The sequence below is a fragment of the Mixophyes fleayi genome, chromosome 3 (assembly GCF_038048845.1).
Source record: "Mixophyes fleayi isolate aMixFle1 chromosome 3, aMixFle1.hap1, whole genome shotgun sequence".
Classification (NCBI taxonomy): Eukaryota; Metazoa; Chordata; class Amphibia; order Anura; family Limnodynastidae; genus Mixophyes; species Mixophyes fleayi.
Window position 1 is genome coordinate 319664775 of NC_134404.1, and position 22646 is coordinate 319687420.

The 22646-nt window shown below is 40.2% G+C and overlaps 1 protein-coding gene across 1 annotated transcript in view; it reads right to left on the reverse strand.

The window, feature by feature from the left end:
• TTC7A (tetratricopeptide repeat domain 7A) overlaps positions 1 to 22646 on the reverse strand; it is a 263029-nt gene that overhangs the window by 28017 nt on the left and 212366 nt on the right. The window contains exons 19-20 of the mRNA XM_075204114.1: positions 20141 to 20275; positions 13767 to 13969 (exon numbers count right to left, since the gene is read on the reverse strand). Of these exons, the coding sequence (XP_075060215.1) occupies positions 13767 to 13969; positions 20141 to 20275 (338 nt within the window). The remainder of the gene's footprint in view (positions 1 to 13766; positions 13970 to 20140; positions 20276 to 22646) is intronic.

Below are 22646 nucleotides of genomic sequence, written 5' to 3' on the forward strand. Positions count from 1 at the left end.
TTATTTGCATCTACCTTTATCTCTGAAAATGGCTTATATGTAAAAGAAACCTGTATCCACTAAGTGGAGTGATCTTCTTTCTATTTTCACAAAGGCATAGCAAAACTGCACAAAATTTACCATCATACACTACAACTCATATAAATCATCTACCAAAACTTTTATCCATTTTCGGATCACCTCCCACCTTGACTACTGCAACTTCCTGCTATCTGGTATTCTTCCTACCCCTCTATCCCCACTTCAATCAATCTTACGCTGCAGCAAGACTGATCTTCCTTTCTCACCACTCCACATCTGCTGCACCACTTTGCAAATCCCTACACTGGCTCCCTGTGTCCTCCAGAATCCAATTCAAATTACTCACCCTTACCTACAAAGCCCTCAACAACACCACCCCTTCCTATATCTCAAATTTCATATGACAGTACTCATCCTCTCAATCTACCTCCTTGTCTCGTCTCTGATAACCACCTTGTCGCGCCTCTGATAACCACCTCTCACTCCCGCCTACAAGACTTCTCCCGTGCTGCTCCCAACTTATGGAATTCCCTACCACACCCGATCAGACTCTCCCACAGCCCTCAAATATTTAGACGCTCTCTAAAAAACCATCTCTTTATTAGAGCTTACCCTACTCCCACCTATACTACTCACACTAATGCACCTTCACAACTGTCCCAATCTCCACTCTGAGCCGCTCATCTTGTTTTAGCTGTGCCCTCTTCCACTTAGAATGTAAGCTCTCTCATGAGCAGGGTCATCCAAACCCTTTGTTTTCATGTCTGCATTTATTTTGTCGACTTTATATATCACTGTTTTACGTATAACCTGTTCTCTTTACTGTACGGTAATGCAGAACACTGTGGCGCCTTCTAAATCTACGATTATAATAATACATAGGCATCAACCTATCCCATTCCATCTGAGTTCTAAATGCCTGCTCCTGAATTTAACACTTATATATATATATACTTTATTGATGTAAAAATCAGGTTTTATTTAATGTAGCAAACTGAGCCAAGGTCTCCAGATTTAAAAAAGGAAATCCTTAAAAAAACATTTAGTGCTAAATTTGGGAATAGACAAAGGTCAGGGTGACAGCTCTGCAAGTACAAATATTAAAATGTTATATAAAATGTTATAGCTGGATGATAAAACATATAACGTTCTGACACAATTATGGCATATTTTAATCTGCAGTAAATGTAAGTGTCATTTATATAAATGCCTCTAGACCTGACTAATACTTAGTGGGAGGATATTAATAAGGCTGAATCTGTACTTACGCATAGCTTTAGAAAACATAATTAAGGATTAAGTGATTTAAGGTATAATACTATGCTTATATAGAAAACTGAGTGTTCATAAAGACAGGTAATGCAACACTTTCTATTGTCCAAAGTAATTGTTTCTGACTGCTGTGACTCACCTCTGACCTCCACAGAACCACCCTGTATGTAATACGGATAGATTTTGTCTAAGTGCATCGAGAGGACCCTCAGTCAAAGCTGGCACTGTATTCGTGGGCCATACTGGTAGCACCACATAACTGAAAACGTTTTTCTTCTGTCTACTGGTGTTGTATGCTACAGTAAGTGCCATTTATGCACAGTGGAGGCAGCCATTTTGTGGGTGGAGTCAATATTTATGAGACTGCAAGCTATCAATTCACTAGTGATAGTCTCATGCCTTAGTGATGCCACTAGTTCCTAATGCCATTAAATTGTATTATTAATGGTGATGTTTTTCCATTTATCAGCTATAACAACCTCTTGTAGGATTCCTTTTTCAGTTACTTGTTCTGCTGTTCATAACAGGGTAGAGTCAAGGGCTCAGAGTCATAGGGCCTGATGCTGAGTTTCGTTACGCATTATAAATTGCGCAAAATCACACCGTGTCCACAAAGAGAAAGTACAAATGTGTGCTAATGCAGATTATATGGCACTTGTGCCTCCTTACGACTGTAGAGGTGGAATGGGGAGGGAAGGTGTGTCCAATGCAGGCAGAGTACAATAAGGGCGTGTTCACAAAAATACAGCTCATGCAGACCTGCAGAAACACCCGTCTGTTATGTTACGTCCGTATGTATTGTTTGCAAAAAAGATTATCTTGATGCGATCGCTGTGGTTCCAAAGCACATAGGTTTTATTCGCAAGTTATTACAAGGTAGAGTTTGGTGTGCAGGCACATGTGCATTTACCACTAACACAAGCTTCTATCAGAACGCTCTGGTTCCCAAAGCCGGAGGGGAACAATTTATACACTGTAAAATGCAGTGACATCACACAGTTACAGTATTAAGGTCCAGATCCACAGAATGATAGGTCACGACCCAAGCACTCGACGTGCCATTGGTTGATTCATCTGGTCATTGTTCTTTGAGGTTGCCCGGTGACCTTCTTCAGGCTCCTGTCTCTAGACCTGTGTAAACTGATTCCTTTATGACATCGCTGGACTTGCTATTTGGTGTATGAAAAGAGATATTATTTATAACTAGCGTTCACAATATGTGAACGCTACATAAATAATACCGAAAACGTTCTCATGCAATTGCGAACAGAATGATACCCAACTCAATGTCATTTAAATGTTGGAAACATTAATTACCCTCTTCACCACTTTATATTTAATATTAAAAGATAGAAAACACATTAAACATATTTAAATGTTGCCACGATAATAATTATGTTGTGTATTAATCGCGTCACAACTGATCGGAGTGTACACAAATTATTGATTTCCACCTTCATCCAATTATTAAACTTCAACAGTTTAGAGGCGTATCTTTTGCAGGTGCAAATACAGACACTGATGATGTTGACTTAGCGTAAATCAGGCACATTTGTTGCCGATGGGGAGCCAGACACATAATGAAATGTGTACGGTTCTGTATATGGAAGAAATAAGCTGGTTTTGAGCTGGTATTTTTTTAAAGTGTAAATTACACCAATTTTAAGACCAACTCAGCCCCATAGTTAATACCTGTTAGTAAAGTAACTGACACCCAGTAAAAAAGAAGTAAAATGTTCACCCATCAGTCATAAAAAAAGTAATTAAAAAGTACACTCTTATTACAATACATTCAGAAGTGTTACTGCAATGATTGCGTAAAACCCCAGAGACATTTTTGTTGTACGTGCTGAGACTTATAGTTCCACAGCCAAACAAGTTGATTAAGCCTGCTTTAGAGTGTCACATACATATCTTTCTTACATAAAACACTAAACTACATAATAAACAGTTAAAACTATTAAAAAAAAAAAGTAAAAAACTCCCAAAGCCTGTCATGCAGCTCTATTTGATTTCCACCAAAGATATATGACCCCTATTAACTAGCTTAGCACCTCCTCGTACAATACGAATATTTCTAACACCTAATAATGCAGCTCTATTCCCTGGTACATACAATGCAATTATAAGTCTTTATTCTGAGGGGTTTCGGAAATTAATTGAGTTCAGCTGAAGTTATTATGGAATCATTCACACTAGCTCAATCCCTTATGTGTAAAGCATGTTTGGCTCGTATATGCATGCCCACAATGTAACACTAGTATATTTATCTCTTGGAGTCATATTTGCCATTCTTACCAAACATATCAATGATACTTGTTTGTATATGTGCAATGGCAAAAGGAAATTACACTTCAAAAGCTATGACAAGAAGAACTAACATAACATGAATGCCTACTCGGGGCCGGAGTAACCCGAGGTCTAACTGGGCTACAGCCTCGGGCATCCAGGGGACCCTTGAAGGTGTTCAAGGGTCCGATCAATGCTGCTGAGCCTGTCACTGTAGTCCTTTGCCATCCTTCCCCGGCGCTCAGTAATCTCCTTACTGAGGAGATCTTGTGAGAGTGAGACTATGAATCTCACTCTTACAAGATGTCATCAGTAAGGAGCTTACAGCGTGCCGCGGAAGGACGGGGAAAGACTACAGTGACAGGAGAACAGAGAGGTAAGCGCTTGGGGGATGGCGGGCGGGTCTCACCGGGTAGGCCTAACGGGAGGGGGGGGGGGGGGGGGGGGCGACTCACAGGGGGGGGGCTCACGGGATAATGAAGGCCCTCTTAACCCAGGGGACTCGATTCCCTTAATCCGGCCCTGTACCTACTTTAGCAAAATGTCCAGGAAGCTCCTACATAATTTGGAGTCCTCCCTGATGCTCAAGGAAGTTTGCAATTCTCCTAGCAGGAAAGGAGAGCGGAAACAAGGACACAATGAACCGGTTTATGTCATCATGGCCTGCCCACCATTCTGTAGTCATGCTGTGGAGGATGTCTTTGACGAGACATTTCGCACCATCACATCCTGTCTACCAATATTTAATGCTGCAATTGCTGTTATCGCGCTTTGGTGTGTCGGACAACGACCACGGGAATTCCGTCACCCTGAGTTTGTAGACCACCCCTCTGTATCTCCCAGTGTGAAGGTCTACAAAGTCGGTGAGTATGCATATAGCAATAAAAGTTACATCCGGGCCTGCATGTACATTTTGAAATTTTATACATTGCTACACAATTACACAATTGTCTTCTCTCAGTTTTCACACATAGTTTCCATGTTCAGTAAACTAGGCTTAATGTTGTAAGTAAATTACAGGTTACTGAAACATTTGTAAAATAAATGAGGAAAACCGGAATTGCTTTTTGCTCCATACTGCTCTATTTACTCATATCCATTGAAAGTGAATGTGAGTGGTTTGCAGGTTCAAGTGCTGATTAGTACTGCATGTCAAGCATGATCACATATCACTGGGATTGTCCTTAGGTCTATGGATAACCAGCCTAATTCGCTGCCTAAATCTCTGGGTGAGAAGTTATCACCTAAAGCAACAAGGAAGGGCCATAAACTAAAGCTATTCTGACAACGGAGGTGATAGACCAGAGTTATTTATATATCTGCATCACTAAGTATTTGCTATATTATATATTTTCACTACCATATTTTAAAGGCAGACAAACCTGAAATGTAAACTGCAAATAAATAAGTGAGTTATACTTTTGTTTAGACAGCCTCCATCAAAAGCTCCTCAATTATCTTGTGCTGGCAGGATTGTAAAAATAGATGTCAGAAAGTGGAGTAGCATTTATGTGCATTCCAATATTTACAGATCCAAGCACTCATAATGTTTTATCAACATATAGTAACCGTTCATGTTACTACACAGAAACCTTTCTTCTGCCAACTTCTCAGACACAGGAACATAAAAGTTTAAGGCAGTTAAATGACAATTTACCGTTCTAGCCCTGAATTTAGCAGATCATGCTTTGAGAATTTCCTTGTTTGGAAATAAGTGTGAAAATCAAGTCAATTACATTAATTTCCCTCTGATTGTTTTGAGAAACAGTGTCCGTGCTGCTTGTATACCATCACCAACAAGCAGCCAGTGACGGAACTACCGCCAGCACAGGCAGAACGGCTGCTGCGGGTCCGCCTGTAGCGGCTGTTATTCTGCCATTGCCTGCACCCACTATCATCTCAGAACACGGTATGAATCCAAATGGGGATTCACTGATTCAATGTGTATGCGCAACCTGACCGAGCCCCCTGCCTCTGTTCATGCTCAGAAGAGCAGAGCGTGGTATGTGGGCAGTTGTCTAGCATAACTTTCGCCACCCTTCATTTTGCAATGGGCTGAGGTGCCCCACACCCTTGGAGGCTGCCATTTTGCATGCTGAAACAATATTTACTATGTCACGGTCCAGCACTCACCTGAGCCTGCGTGACATGTGTGTGACATAGGGTTAATCAAAAACCACCACCTGAACTGATCTGCTGTATGTACTCTGCAACCACTGCTATGTTTGTAATATGATTTTCTAAAAAATTCAATAAAAACCTTTTGAGTTAAAAAAACAAAAACAACCACCTGGGGGTAAATGTATCAAGCTGAGAGTTTTCCGGCGGGTTTGAAAAGTGGAGATGTTGCCTATAGCAACCAATCAGATTCTAGCTATCATTTTGTAGAATGCACTAAATAAATGATAGCTAGAATTTGATTGGCTTTGCAAACCCGCCGGAAAACTCTCAGCTTGATACATTTACCCCCTGGTCTGTTTAAAATGATAAAAAAAAAAATCTATGCAACACACTAACTTTGCATTACAAACTATGCTACCAGCAATATTTTTTGTGAAGAGCTGACACTTACTCAAAAAGCCTTCAGTTCTCCCTTTAAACTAACCTATCACAATTTACTTCCATCAGAGTTATCATAAACCAAATGACCTCCTCTGTCCCAGAGTTATCATAAACCAAATGATCTCCTCTCTTTTAACTATGTAGCATTCTACTATCAAGCTAAGTCTGACATGTGAATTTGTACGAACACAGAGATCTGAACTTAAGAAGTGTAATTTAATATGAAAAATAAATCCACGATGCTTAAGATAAAAACAATTAACAAAATTATATACAATGATATAATGCAATAGTTTTTTGTTTTTTTAAAAGGAATAAAACACAGAAATGAAAAACTTAGGAATGATCAAGTTTCTGTTTGCTGGGAGAACCATAATAAAGGGATACTCCTCAATATGACTAACTTCACAAAAGTGAACAATATCTTAGAGTTACAGAACGATATTATACATGCTGTGGGTAGACACAGCCCCCATCCACTGTGATGTCAGCACTAGAAAGTCTGTGTAAAAGCAAATTAGGTGTTTATGGCCTCTGTGCAAACACATTTCAAGTCAGGTTTTCTTTACGCTGGCCTACTTCTCACCAGAATGTCTTACAAAGATGATTTTACCTCCACACAACAGGTCAAAAGTTTCTCTTCATTTGCAAATCAAACATTCTTATATGTAATAAAATACTCTTATAGGTATAAACATACTTCCTGGCAGTATGATCTTGGAAAAAATGCTATGACATTTTCCTGTATCCTTACTTAAATTCATTCACACATATCCCCCTAAGCCAACACCCCCCCCCCCCCCACATGTTGAGGTCAGTTTGTAACATATCACTGTCCTTAGAAATCCCAGATGTTATTGATGTAACCTTAAAGAGAGATTTCAAAGACCTCAGTTTATGACCTGGGTCATAGATTAGCACTGGGCACTCCTGTGTATCCCTCTTATCTATAGATACCTTAAGGGGAAACAAAGAGTTTAGAAACAATCAAAGACATACATTCATTTACCATCCCCCCTTTGAGGTTTTAACCCACGGCTGGACACAGCGCTCATCTGAAAGCTAATACGATGAATTAATTCACAAACACATAGTTGAAGTTTTATACGACTAATAATTAGCTTGCATATGACATACGGCAATGCAGGATGCACTAGCAACCAAACTGCTCAGGCACTTCTTTTTGCACTTCATACAGAGGTGTGTTGGACACCACAGTTTTTATGCAGTGATAGAGTGATAGGAATAGGAATTTCACATCACTACTCTCTGCTATATTCGAGACCATGAACTTTTCACTATCTAACTCTCAGTGTACAATTCCTTGCCCTCCTCACATCACAATACTGCCCATGTCACATGCAGCCCTGTTCTAAGTAACAGGTGGCACAGTTCACAGCCTTCTACATCAGCACACTTATCTCCCGCTGCGCTGAGCACCTCCATCTTCTGATTGGCTAATAAAAAGGGTACATGCAGATGAGCATGGTGGCTAAGTGGTTAGCACTTCTGCCTCACAACACTGGGGTCATGAGTTAAATTCCCGACCATGGCCTTATCTGCGTGGAGTTTGTATGTTCTCCCTGTGTTTGCGTGGGTTTCCTCCGGGTGCACCAGTTTCCCCCCACACTCCAAAAAACATACTAGTAGGTTAATTGGCTACTATCAAAATTGACCCTAGTCTCTCTCTCTCTATGTGTGTGTTAGGGAATTGAGACTGTAAGCTCCAATGGGGCAGGGACTGATGTGAATGAGTTCTCTGTACAGTGCTGCGGAATCAGTGGCGCTATATAAATAAATGGTGATGATGATGATTGTCAAGCACACCTTCATAAGGACAACTTAAACAGACTATTGTGTCAATAGCTAATTTATGGTAACAGAGCATATTCACCAAATAACATATGCTTTCACAGCGATAAGTGATGCTTTTTATTTATCATTATAGTCATGCCTGGACGGCGCATCTGACAAGAGATTGTGCCGGTGATGACTAAACTCCAGTGTTAACCTTTGCTTCTGGGTTCTCTCCTGGACTGACCTCTCTGCACATATTCTCTCCAGAGCAGTTCTTGAAGCAGATCCCTACTGCGTTGAGATGGGGTTAGCTATAAATGCCAAGCCTAAAAAAAGCTAAGCTTGATAAATAAGGCTGTTTCGCAGTCTCCATAGACCGCTTTGGTGACGGTTGCAGCAAACAGTAGTTACAGGAGTGTCACAGATATCTCCAATATCTGCAGCAATACCATTGTAATAAATAGTCCTGATACTTAAAAATGCTATAATCCAGTGTAAACAGGATTTAAGAGTAGGGAGGGTTTGACAAATAGGCCCCAAACTCTTATACTACAAAAAATGTGCGATACAGTACAAGATGCTGGCGCTTCTGATTGATGATATTTATCCATTTCTCTTTTCACAATAACAATCCTTGGTCATCCAATGCTGTGGTCACATCTCTGCAGAGACTCTCACATCATTCTTCTCAGCAACATGTTTATCTGCAATGCAGCTGGGGCTTGACACAGACAGGAGGTTATTTTTTTCTTCTTTTAACAAGGACAATGAAGAGAAAAACGCAATGAAGTGAACAATACGTTTACACATGGCTGCATTATCCATTAGCCAACACAGACACTTTCTTTTGGGTGCATTAGAGATATAAGGTAAACCCTGACTTTAATTCTGAGACCTGGCATCACTGTGAGCTGTTCTTATAATGCTGCGAGTGCAGTGATTGTACTGAGCAGGGTTTCTATGTCCAAGTGGAGAACACACACACAGCAATATGGGCTATTAAAAGTTCTGTGGGACAGGCTTTTATCTGCTTTTAATTCCTATTTTAACTTTCTATTAATGTACTTTATATTTTTTTATGCATGTTGGATCATTTTCAGAATATTTACTGCATGTTTTCCTACTCTCCCGAAACGTATAGGGGGCTCCCGAATTTCTGGAAGTCCTCCAAGACTCCTGGAAAAGCAGGAAAACTCCCGGATCCCGGCAGAGGCTGGGCTTAATTACACGAGTCGCGCCATCAGTCCCCACCCCCGTGACGTTGTGAATCTTGGCATTACATAGCAGGGGCCACCTACTGCACTTGCCAGATGAAATGGTAATAAAATGTTGGCAAGTGTATTCATTTTCAAATTCAGGGGACACGTAGACTTGTAGGAGATTATGTGGATGGAGCTGGAACAATCTTTAGCCAATCAGAGCATTAGATTAACAGCTACAAAGGATATTTCCGCTCATTCGTCTCCTGCTTGTCCATGTGTCAGCAAGTTTAAATGAGAGCTGTTAGACAACAGCACAGGGTAAGTACGCGAGCCTCCTGTCAAATTTGCACCTATGTAACCAATTTCATAGAAACTGTGTATTTTTGCACCGTGTTTACATTTATTTGGATGTACATAAAAACATATCTCTGCCATACCTCACCAGGTCTGAATAAAAAAGTGTGCGTGTGTGTGTGTGTGTGTATACACATATATATATATATATATATATACATATACATATACATATACATACACACACATCATACTTGCATACTTTTGGGCACTGAAGTCCGGGAGAGCCCGGGCAGGGGGCGTGACTAGAGGGCTGGAGGTAGCGGGGCACGGCCAATCGCGTCACTTTGGCCCCGCCTCCCACGTCGTATATACATACATGCACACATGCATGGCTGTCAGTCATTGTCTGTTTGTTTAGAGAAGCCCCTCCCTCTTAACATAGCAACTGGAGAGTTGTGACACAGAGCATTGGGAAATATTGACTGAAAGATAAACACTCCAGTAATTTTGTGTATTTTATCCAGCTGGGTAGTATAATCCTTTCATATATATATTAATGTTACATACTGGCTTTACTTGCTCTATGCACTTTAAATACACTGCCATAGCTGCAAACCTATAAAAATATGTAAGCACATTCCATGTGATACTTCCAGGCTCTGGTGCACTGTTATCCCTATCATGTCATATTTACTGACTTTTATTATAATCAGGGCCGGATTAACCTGAGGTCTAACTGGGCTACAGCCCAGGGGCCTCGGGCATCCAGGAGGGCCCTTGACAGAGCTCAGCAGAATTATTGATCGGGACAGGGGCGGGGGCGCCCCCGGCCCGATCAATGCTGAGCTCTGTTACTGCTGTCCTCCTCCGGTGCTCAGTAATCTCCTTACTGAGGAGATCTCGCGAGAGTGTCACGAGATCTCCTCAGTAAGCAGCTTACAACGCGCCGCGGAAGGAGGACTGCAGTGACAGGAGCAGGTAAGCGCTTGGGGGAGGGGGGCGGTCGGCTAACAGGGGGGTCAGTCTGCTAACGGGGGGGGCCTCACGGGAAATGGGAGCCCCCTTAGTCCAGGGGCCTCCATTCTGTTAATCCGGCCCTGATTATAATGTACTTTTTTGGATCTTAAATACTCCTCTTCAATAAAAATTAAAGCACATAAAGCCTGGTACATGAATATATGGTAGGAATGGCATCTACCATGCAGAAAGTAGAACTGTACTGCGCATTATGTCATTACTGAAAGGGGGGGATATTGTCAGGCACACATCTTTAAAACCTGGTACTGTCCCTGGGCATTAGGGACAGTTGGCAACATTGCTCTGTAATATTACTTGTGCATGGTTAGCACAGAGGAGCCTTTCTTTCTTCACCAAATACCAATCAGTATTCCTGGTCCCATCAAATTACGCAATCCTCCTATGTAAATGTGTGATACTGCCAATGATTATACAATACAATCCACTACTCAGTATATTTCCAAATTAACTATGAGATAATAGTGGATGGGACCACTTTGCTAAGAACATAAGGTCAAACAGACTTGATATTATTTTCAATACAAGATTCCTAAGAAATAGATTTTAGCTCTAAATGAATCCACACACAATACATAATTCAGTTGTTTTAGATGAAATTGCCATAAAATTGATGCGCAAGGCAGCGCAAAATAGTGCCTGGTATGATCAAAATCAAATTGGGCATCATTTTGATCAGCGAAGAAGAATATGCTGTTGCCCAATGATTTCATTGGCCTGTGTGTGATCATCTAATGACAGATAGCGTCGTACCACGGTGATCCAGTTGTTTGGCGTTGCTACCAAACAACTTGATCTGTCCAATTTGGTCATGAGTAGCTCTGGATTGCAGAGCGCTCCACCCAAAATGCAAATGTATTCCCTAAGTTCTGCATCTCCCTGGGTTGAGGCCCTCTGGGACCCTGCACTTACAGCTGGAAGAGATGCAGGAGCCACCATTCTCTGAGCCCCACAAAGGGCCACCAGGTAAAATGTAAAACAGTCTTCATGGGGATCTGTGCATTAAATTGTATCAGTTGCTGCTTTGAGTGCACCCTCCCTATTGAAAAGTAAGAGAAGGTGTTCCTACTGCAATGTAAGGGAGGAGGTGCAACAAGGGGTGGTATCTACAAAAGACCTAACCTCATAATTTAGGCAAGAAACAGCAATCTTGGTGGAACTCTTCTTTAAAGCATTTTTGGTATTAGACGTGGAACTACCTGTGATTCCATTTTCATAAAACAATTCTGTACTTTTATAGTGAAAAATTACATTATTTCACTTCTACCCTCCCCCATCAAGGTCTTAAGCTCTATTTTTTGGGGGGGAGGGGGCGATAAGCAAAGCATATTAAACTTTGCATAGGTCAGAATAACAATCCATAATCTCCCGGTGCAGTGTGTGAAGCTGTGCAGCTTGCATATTAATTTATACACATTATATTTGTAAATGAGCTCATCACTTACAATAGGTTGGTAAGGTCAGAGAAACCTGCCTATGACATAATGTAAAGTGACACACTTATTGGATTCCTGGAAGTCGAAAAATATAATCTGCTTCACACTCTTGCAAAGGTTACTTTATTGAAGGCCAGGACATCTCCAGTCTTCAAACAGTGTCCCTCTGCGAGATGGTGTCAAATTCTCGGGATATTAAAACACGTTTGCCCTTTAACAATGCCGGTGATAGTTATGGACACAGAAAGTTTAATAGGCATAAGTGGTTATCCAACACCAAAATGACTCAGAGACACAAAAGGTATTAAGCCGGTTTCCATAACAAGCTGTATTCCGTAACATTAATTGTCTAATACAATTGAAGCCACCTGATGGTTGACTTACTTTCTGATTAATGATTAGTAACCTTATGGCGAGGGCTCTAGTATCTCCTATGATTTGAAATACTCTCTCACATAAATGTTTTATTATTTCAACTGCTATCACTTACACAATTATGAAGAAAGCAAATTAAGAGAAACTGTAGGCCACACTTCAGCTCTTAAAAAAGAAGAATGAAAGAAACCAAATATTGTAGCAAAGTTTAAGAGCGGAGAGCTTAAGTAGAATTCATACGGCTATTGTGTTGTAATGATACCAGGTAGAAATAGCTGCTTGCAGAGTAATCTGATCTTACTAGGAGATATATTGTAGGAAACGTTACACCGAGCCCTGCAGTACAGTCTGTTATGTTGGCTCTGAATTCAGACTCCCTGTATTAATGCTGCCACACAAGTCACATTGTCTGCCGCTGGTTGCAAAGTGTGACACACAAGTAAATTTAATGGCATGTGAATTTAGAAGAAGAAAGTGTTATGTCACCGCAGTGTGTTGTAAAAGAGATAATAACGGAGACAATCCTGTCACTTCCTGCAATGTCAACTTCTTACAATCTTCCAAGTCTATTATATATCAGATTTCAATACAGCAAGTTAAGCTGGTCTTATAATAGAAGACACTGACTACATAAATTGTTATACAAACCTATATAAAAAGCTGTGCAATTCTTAAAGTACTCCCACCGCTTACACACAGTGAAGGCAATCCGCTAGACCAGTGTTGACAAACCTGTGACACTCCAGGTGTTGTGAAACTACAAGTCCCAGCATGCTTTGCCAATATATAGCAGCTTATTGCTGGAAGAGTATGCTGGGACTTGTAGTTTCACAACACCTGGAGTGTCACAGGTTAGCCAACACTGCGCTAAACTCTACAGCCTTACTAAAGAATATAGACTATTCTCATGGAAACAAAATGGCAACCTGTGATTTGGTGACAGGTACTATAATGCCTATAAAAAGCGCCAAACAACATGAACATTTTTGATCACTTTATCCACATTCCTATTTTATATTCATATTCGTATAACAAAATAAAGAATACGACTTGTTTAAAGTATACCGTCGCCAAACCACAGCCATTTTGTGGGCTGCACCAATGTTCATGAGAATGCAGCCTATGAATTTATATGTACACTTCAGTGACGTCACTACTTCCTGGTGAATTCCCAGGATGCACCTGCTTGAATGTTGGTTCCACCCATAAAATGGCTGCCTCCAGTGGGAGTGGACAACGGGTCTGCTTTAAAGTAGAGCTGTTTTACATGGCGTTCACTTTACAGAAGGAAATAACATTTGATTTTAGCTACAGTAAAGCCGCTAAGTGTAAACCGATTTATAAAAAAAAAAACAACACATAATTCTTTTTCTAAAAATAATAACTCAATTTTACCACACAATCAGAGCAACAATGGAACCCACAGCTGCAGTCTGAAAACACTTGCACAATGAGTGAAGCTAAGAACCCACAAACTTACCAGGCTGTGCATAATTTTCACTCCATCTGGATTGACTGTTAGTGCTTCATTGTATAACTGCTTTGCCTCCTCCAAACAGCCTTTCATCTCAGCGAGCTTCCCACGCATGTACAGCACAGTGTGTGATGTGGGGAAAAGGCTGGCTGCCTCCTGGATACAAAAGCCTGCTTCTTTCATATGCTGTTGTTCCATAAAGAGTTCAGCTACACAATAAAGAAATAGAAAAAAAAGTACAATAAATAACTCATTATTTTGCAATTGTCACTGCTCTAGAAACATGCAGGGCAATAAAAATAAATAAAAAATAAATGTAAAAAAAAAAATCCCCCCCCCCAAAAAATAATCTATGCTGGCGACATATGTGAATGACTGACAAGCTGTCATACAACGTATCTATGATCTCTGACAACAACGAAAAAAAAAACTGCACAGGATTTTATTATTGGGACATTTTAAGCCACCCACCTGAACTTCAAAATCAAAATCACAGACCTGTCCTATTTTGGCCACAGAAATTAACACTGTTCAGTAAAAATCATCACTATTGGATGGTGGCTTAGTGGTTAGCACTTCTGCCTCACAGCACTGGGGTCATGAGTTTGATTCCTGACCATGGCCTTATCTGTGTGGAGTTTGTATTTTTTCCACATGTTTGCGTGGGTTTCCTCCGGGTGCTCCGGTTTCCTCCCACACTCCAAAAAAACACTAGTAGGTTGTTTGGCTGCTATTAAATTGGCTCTAGACTGTGTGTGTGTGTATGTTTAGGAATTTAGATTGTAAGCTCCAATGGGGCAGGGACTGGTGTGAGTTCTCTGTACAGCGCTGCGGATTTAGTGGCGCTATATAAATAGCTGATGATGATGATGGTTTTCTTTTTAGGAGAGTCAAAAATAGAAACCAGTGTTGGATTAAGAAACTGGACCTTCGCACAAGGAGGTTTTGAGACAAGATTTTATGTTATATAAAGCACCTGTCTGATTTATAAACATGTACTAGTATCCAGTGGTGGAAGTGGAAATTTAGAAGTGGCGGTATGAAAAATGTAATGGGAATGTAAGTGAATGGAATTTTATGGTTTTACAACTAAGTAGGTTGGAGAAGTGGCGGTATGCCATACCCCCATATACCAGCCCACTTCCACCAATGCAGGTATCCCAGACTTGATACATCTTCACAAGTTAGACTTTGAGCTCCAGAGGTCAGAAGAAGTTAAGAGTATCCTGTGGCACATACACATTTTTAATGACTGTAGATGGGGCACAGATTTAGAAAGGAGATCAGGGAATTTATTAGCATCCTGCCCAAAATATTTTTACTTGACAGAAATTATACTTTGAGGAGCCCAAGGTAGCGGTAATTCTGGGACCCTCTACAAGTTTGGGATACCTGTGATCCACGAGTGCAAAGCAGGTGCCTTAGTAACCTGGTCAATCTGTTCCTGGATACAAGGAAATTGGCACCTAAAAATAATCTGCACAGTTATTGATCTTCTCTCAGTGGTCTCCTAAATACTCACTGACAATATCTTTGGCTATGGGGCCCAAAAATTTCTAGCTACGCTTCTGGATGCACAGATGGCCAATAGGCCATGCAGAATATTGATAATCTAATGAGAGGGACATGAAAAATAAGACTGCCTGTTTGAAATAGTTGTGTAGTAAGTTAAGTACCAGAGCAGAGTTGGACAGCTGAAAACTTCCAAGACTACATTTAAGTAGAACTCCAGGTTATATTATCATGTTGAACTTCACCCAATAATACAGTTTTAGTTTTGGGTTCTGTAACCCCGGAGATCCTGGCCTCTGTGCCTTACATCACCACCACTGTGTAATGTTACAGCCTGCATGAACTCAGTTGTGATTCCAAATGAGTAACTCATGCTGTACGTTACATTAGCCTCTTAGCACCATCTAAGCAGCAGCAGTAATATTATAATAGAGCCGGCCTTGAATTCTTGGCTCCCTGAAACCCAGCGTCTAGATAGTCGGATTGGTTCACTGGTGGGCCCCACTTTCTGAGATCCTTGCTCCCTACTCTAACATTATTTCATGGTCCCCGACCATTGGCCCTTTACGCCACAGTCCGACATTGAGCATCTATGTTGTCTAGTGAGAGAAGCACTCATTGCAGTAAGGATTCTATGTAGTGCTATTAAGTATGAAAGTTTCATGACATCTGTTTTTAGCTTGTTATGTCTTTCATCATCATTATCATTGACATATAAGGCTCCACAGATACCATAGTACATAGCTGTAGTTACACTGGTGGACAAGGGAAAAGGAGAGTCAAACAGGGAGATTTTTTTATTACACTAAAGCCCCAAGCAACAGAATAGAGTATAGATGCAATTAATTTTATTTCCTGCTAAGCTACCCCTAGTGAAGTCAATGTTTATAATATATCAATATAATAATACATGATGAAATGAGTCACCATGACTAGTGAGTGTCAAAAGTGCTGAAGTTGTAAGTACAGTACGCGGGTGCGTTTCACTAACTTTCCACTGTAAAGATTGGGCAACTGATAAAGATATATCAGAGTGAGCGTTTAACATGTGACAAGCCCAGAAGGTTCCAAGATTCCATTCAATAGAAAACTATAGCTAAAGTTATGCTATCTAAGAGATCAAAATATTTTTCTACATAACATCATCATCATCACCATTTATATATATAGCGCCATACACAAATATCTCACTGTTTTAGTTATTTTTAGTTTCCCTTGCCGTTCCCACTTCTTGTCAAACTGCATCCACTTCTTCTAACCACGCAACACTATAGAATATAGTATATACAAACACATACAACCTGTCATAGTTACTACTTAATTGACATTTAGTTATATTGCTACCTTTTACATCAGTCCACTTTCATGTAGTTTTGATGCAATATCTAGTTTTGAAGGAATAATCCCCATTTTATCACCATTTAACTGTATAGACCATTAGGGGACAATTCAATTAGCCATTCTCCTAGAATTGCAGACAGAAAGTGTCATACTTGTGGCGACTATTATATAATACAGAGCCCATCCTAGTGATTATTATACAACACAGAACTCACTCACTTCCTCTGGATGACAGGAGCACCCTCTAGTGGTCAGGCAACAGTCTTAGTAAGCAATAGCAGGCAGTCTGCTATTTGCTAATATCAGCAGCCATGGACTAAGTCCCTGGAAGCTCTTTAGGACGCCTGAGGAGGCGAGAAATTGTCTGAAACCCCGGACATGTGAGCAAATCTGTCTGTGATCTGTCACTGAAAAACATTGAATGTTTACGACAAACATGGCAACCCTAAACAAGCCTGCCACGATGGAGCTAACAATCAGACCCACCCACCAATTTAGTCGGACTCCAACTTACCTAGCAATATGTGTTTGGACCATGTGAGAAAAACAAATTACTTTAATTAAACAAAAACATGAAGAAACATATAAACTCCACACAGGTAGCACACTGGGGTTTGTATCAAAATCTAGGCCCAGTAGGGGTTCCACTTTATAATGCCCCCTTTATAACACCACCCTCACTTACCACCACGTGATCATCTACACAAAAATACTGTATATCAAAGTGTATTCATTCCATGATATATGACCCGATTTATAGTACTATACTTGTTATAATTCCCTTTATTAGGATGACTGTACACACTTCATGTTACAGCCATTGTCTGGCTATAGGCCTTGCATCCTGATCAGTTCCCATTAGCGTCTCTTCCCGGTCATCGTACGGGGGTCAAGGTGGGAACATCTAAAGACAATGGCAGAAAATCCTTAATCTGGATTATTCCCCACAGAAGGACTGTGAGACACAGGAAATCTATGCAGGTTTGTAAGTAACTATCCAGACATTCATGTGCGTCCTGGAAAAGTAAGATTCTACTGTATATATCCATATTTCGGCAGCAATTTGCCCTGATGTCTTCCCTCATTACAGTCCATCATTTTAGATTATAGAGGTAGGAAAATAATTGGCATGGCACTGCTGTTGGACTGTCTGCAGAGCTAGAGAATTCACATGTAAGTCTGAAAAGTCAGGCAATATACATGGATCAAACTACAACACTATCAAAGGATTTCAGCAGATGACAGGGCCCAGTACAGAGATGTGAAATGATGTGCAGACAGATGATTAACCCAATGGATTCTACACCTCACTAAACCTCTTGTCTAGTTATGCATATCCTTTTATTATTCATTGGGTAGAAGGCAGAATATACAGTTTACAACACATATAAATGCAGGGGCGCACGCAGAGGGGTTTCTGGTTCTCCAGAAACTCCTCCCCTCCGCGAAGTTCAGGGGCTAAACAGTGCCCCTACATAGCGACACTGTACTGTACAGCAGCCGCGGCGCTGTCAAAGAAGCGTCTACGGCGGTGCTGTATTGTACTATAATACAGCACCAACGCGGACGCTTCTTTGACAGCGCCGCGGCTGCTGTACAATACAGGCCTGCCGAAATGGAGCTTCCGCAGCTCTTTATTTATTTTTTTCGGGGGAGGGGGGGGGGACACCCCCTTAAAAATCCTGCCTGCGCCACTGAAAAATGATACAGCAAATATCAAAATAAATACAAAAATTATATTGTTTAATGATGCTTGAGGCCTTCAATGGAAAGCAAAATGATATGATCTGGTTTAACTGCATTGTTATGCTGCTGTGTCCTTAGCATTTTGAATTTTTATTTGTAATTTTACTGTTACTTTCTATGAAGATGTTTAGCTTGTGGAAAAGTCCTCTAGAGTTCAAGAATACATTTAGAGGAGAAGATTTTCTCAAAATAATATAATATTATGAGGCAGCCATTCACATCACAGCAATGGGAGAAGGAAGGGTTGAGATGAAATACTGAGAAATACACAGTTTGGTCTGTATAAGAATTTCTGCCTAATCCTGAATAGATTGTGATTGACATTCAGGTGTAAATTTGTCACCTATTAGCATATACACTGTCATGCTGAGCGACCTCACAGGGGAGGGAGCTGGAGAAACTTGATTAAAGGTTACAGAATGTTACCAAAATTGTCATATTCCAAGAGGCCAATCTGTGCTGCGGAATAGATCCATGTTCCTGCGTCCTCCCACTACATATAGGAAACGCTGTACCTTTTTTCCTATTTCTGTATTCCTCCATTTTCATACGAAACTTGTTTGCTTAATTTTATATGAATAATGCTATCTTATTTTATATATCCTAAGCATTGTGGTAATTTTGCTATATTAAATTCCATTTAATAATGTTCAGCTTTTATGTTCTTCACAAATTCATGTGCTAAGTAAGCTTGTTTTTTTTAGATATCTACATATCTAAAAAAAACGGGGGTTGATGGGGTAACGATAACTCTGGTTGGTTTTAATTTTGATTGTAGATTTTAATGGCAGCTCTTAAAACAAACCTTGGTGGTGGCAATTTTTTAATTAATAGTGAGTGTGTAATATAAAAAGAGGTAGATTTAATCATTTTTATACAAACCACACCACACACGTACTGTTTATGACAGAATTGAGGTTGAGGTGGGGGGAGGGATACAGATAATTATGTACACCAATGGTATGAAAGAGATTTTTAGTTGTGCAGCCATGGTATATTAAATTACAGTGGTTATGCAATGCATTAAAAATGCATTAACAATGCATTAAAAATGTAAAATAATAATACAATATTACATCTTGAAGTTACTGTAAGTCACCCTGTTCCTTCAGCACTGCAAATGACGTTAATGTCAATGCAAAAATCTTTATTTTCATATAAGTTGTCATGTACTGCACTGTATAATATGAGATTGGAGCTTAACTAGGACAGAATTGAAATCAACATTCTGTCAGCATTTTAAATTATGCTGCAGGCACAGCTAATGCAGGTATTTTGAATTCATCTGAAATGCCTCCTGTGACAGACCATATTGCTTGATAAAAAAAAATAAAAAGAGACATTTTAATCTCACAGTTAGTTGTATGGGTAAAAAAAGTGATATCCTGCTGTTTACTCAACATAATATTAATACCATAAGCAGCAAACATACAGTTAGGTTGTGTAAGTGTAATGTATAATGCAATAATGCATATATATATATATATATATATATATATATATATAAAACATGTGGGCTTAGTTCCATCATATATATAGAAGGTAAATTAACAATTGCTACTGCCCATTACAATAATGGTACATAAATGGGAGATATATTTCATCTAGTGAGCTGGCCTCATATCATACAACATGATAAAATTAGAAGCCACAACAGTTTAACATACACAAATCATTAGTTTATAAAGCACATGAGGCAACCTTCTAAAATGTACCGATTTACCACCTACCCCCAATATTGCCCTTATAAAGAATACACTGTATTGCCCCTGGATACTTACCGGCCTGTAGCCATATCTGCTCCAGAGTTATCCACTGATGCATCGGTCCCTGTCTATGTGCGCTGCTGTGCATGGTTATCTCAGACATGGCCTGTTCCATACGCGATGCTGCGATGGAAGACGCCGGCTGGGACCCTACGTAAACATATGAATATACATAAATATATGTTATTATCACCATCGCTGTACATTTCCATGTGAAAGACATCATAACATTTACTGATAGAAAAGGGCTAATACTACTGATTAATTTAACGCAGAGGTTCTCAGACCTTTCCTCACAGCACGTGAATAGCACATGATTTGTGGATGTCAGAGCACAGGCAAAATGGAAACACCTGGATAAATAAGGGATAATAAGTATATTAAAAGCAAGGGATTCTAGTTGTGTTAATTAAAAAAAATCAGCATGTTCAGGATCAAGTATAAAGACGTTGGACTACCATGGCTGCAAGAGGAGACCTCAATCACCTTGCAAGAAGGGCGATTGTTGGGGAGCTTCAGTAACCAAGACAACTCAACTTTGCTAATGGTTCATGAGCAATCATGTCTAAGGTGATGTCAGCATGGAACTTTGAGGAAATAGCGTCATCAGCAAACGGCAACATTTGGTGGTATCTCATACTCTATGGGGAGACGTATGTGGGGTTAGACGTGTGTGATTTCTGCACTAAGTGGGATTTTCTCACAAAGTGGACGAAAATGCACAGTTAGACAACACAGCAACTAATCCTCATCTTTCTCTTCTCTTTTCATCTTCAGGTATGTTCATCCATGCTGCTACTACTACTCTGATCATTATTCTGTGAATTTCATCCCTGCAATCTGTGTTTAAGTATGTTCATCCATGCTGCTACTACTACTCTGATCATTATTCTGTGAATTTCATCCCTGCAATCTGTGTTTAAGTATGTTCATCCATGCTGCTACTACTACTCTGATCATTATTCTGTGAATTTCATCCCTGCAATCTGTGTTTAAGTATGTTCATCCATGCTGCTACTACTACTCTGATCATTATTCTGTGAATTTCATCCCTGCAATCTGTGTTTAAGTATGTTCATCCATGCTGCTACTACTACTCTGATCATTATTCTGTGAATTTCATCCCTGCAATCTGTGTTTAAGTATGTTCATCCATGCTGCTACTACTACTCTGATCATTATTCTGTGAATTTCATCCCTGCAATCTGTGTTTAAGTATGTTCATCCATGCTGCTACTACTACTCTGATCATTATTCTGTGAATTTCATCCCTGCAATCTGTGTTTAAGTATGTTATAGGAAACTGTTATCTGTTTAAACTTAGGTTGGCACAGTCTTTTATTGCTGCCTAATTTATGATAGGTATCTGGCCTCCTCTATCCTTTCCCACAAATGTTTTCTTTTCCTTTGATTAGCTGACCAATTAGCACATCTGTAGTGTATTCCTAAATTAGACTGACTACATCTTAGCTTCATTCTATGGGGAGACGTATGTGGGGTTAGACGTGTGTGATTTCTGCACTAAGTGGGATTTTCTCACAAAGTGGACGAAAATGCACAGTTGGACAAACATTGGACTACATTTGCCTTGCTTTAACTCCCAGCAATAAGCAGCATCTGCCACAGCCTATTTCTGCACTACTTGTCTATTTATATGGAAGACTGCTAAGAGGTAATTCTTAAAATACCCTTGCTTTTTGCTTTTACCCCCTTTTTTCACAATGTTTCACAAATTGCTTTTCGTAGTCTCATTTCATGGCATGATCTTTAGGACTGTGTCATCTTTCACCCCTCCACCAACACACAAATTTGTTCATATTGCACCTGCATTACTCCACTCACCTCTATTTAACACCCATGAACTGTTGTCCTATTTATTATCTCTAACAAGTACAGCCTCCACCTGTCGCCAGAAAATAAAAGGCCACACATCTTACAATCCCCTTGCCTATCTTTCGCTCACTCTGCTTCTATTAGCTGGTGATATATCACCTAATCCAGGTCCCCCACACTCCTCACACACACATACATCAGAACACTACCGTTCCATAGCAAACCTCAAACACATCACCTGTCTACCCTCTCTTCCAAAGTCCTTTAAATGTGCCCTTTGGAATGCACGATCTGTTTGTAACAAACTTACCTCCGTTCATGATCTCTTCCTCTCAAAAAACCTCAACCTTCTGGCAATAACAGAAACATGGCTCATGCAATCAGACACTGCCTCACCTGCAGCACTTTCACATGGTGGCCTCCATCTCACCCACACCTCCAGACCTGAAGGCAGACAAGGAGGTGGGGTTGGACTACTTCTCTCCCCACAGTGCACATACACAGTTCTACCAAATGTCCCATCACTCACGTTCACATCTTTTGAAGTACATGCTATTCGCATTTTTAATCCATTCTCCCTACGTGTTGCGGTGATCTATCGTCCCCCTGGAGCACACCAACAATTTATTGAGGATTTCTCTGCATGGCTCCCTCACTTCTTATCTTCAGACATCCCCACCATCATCAT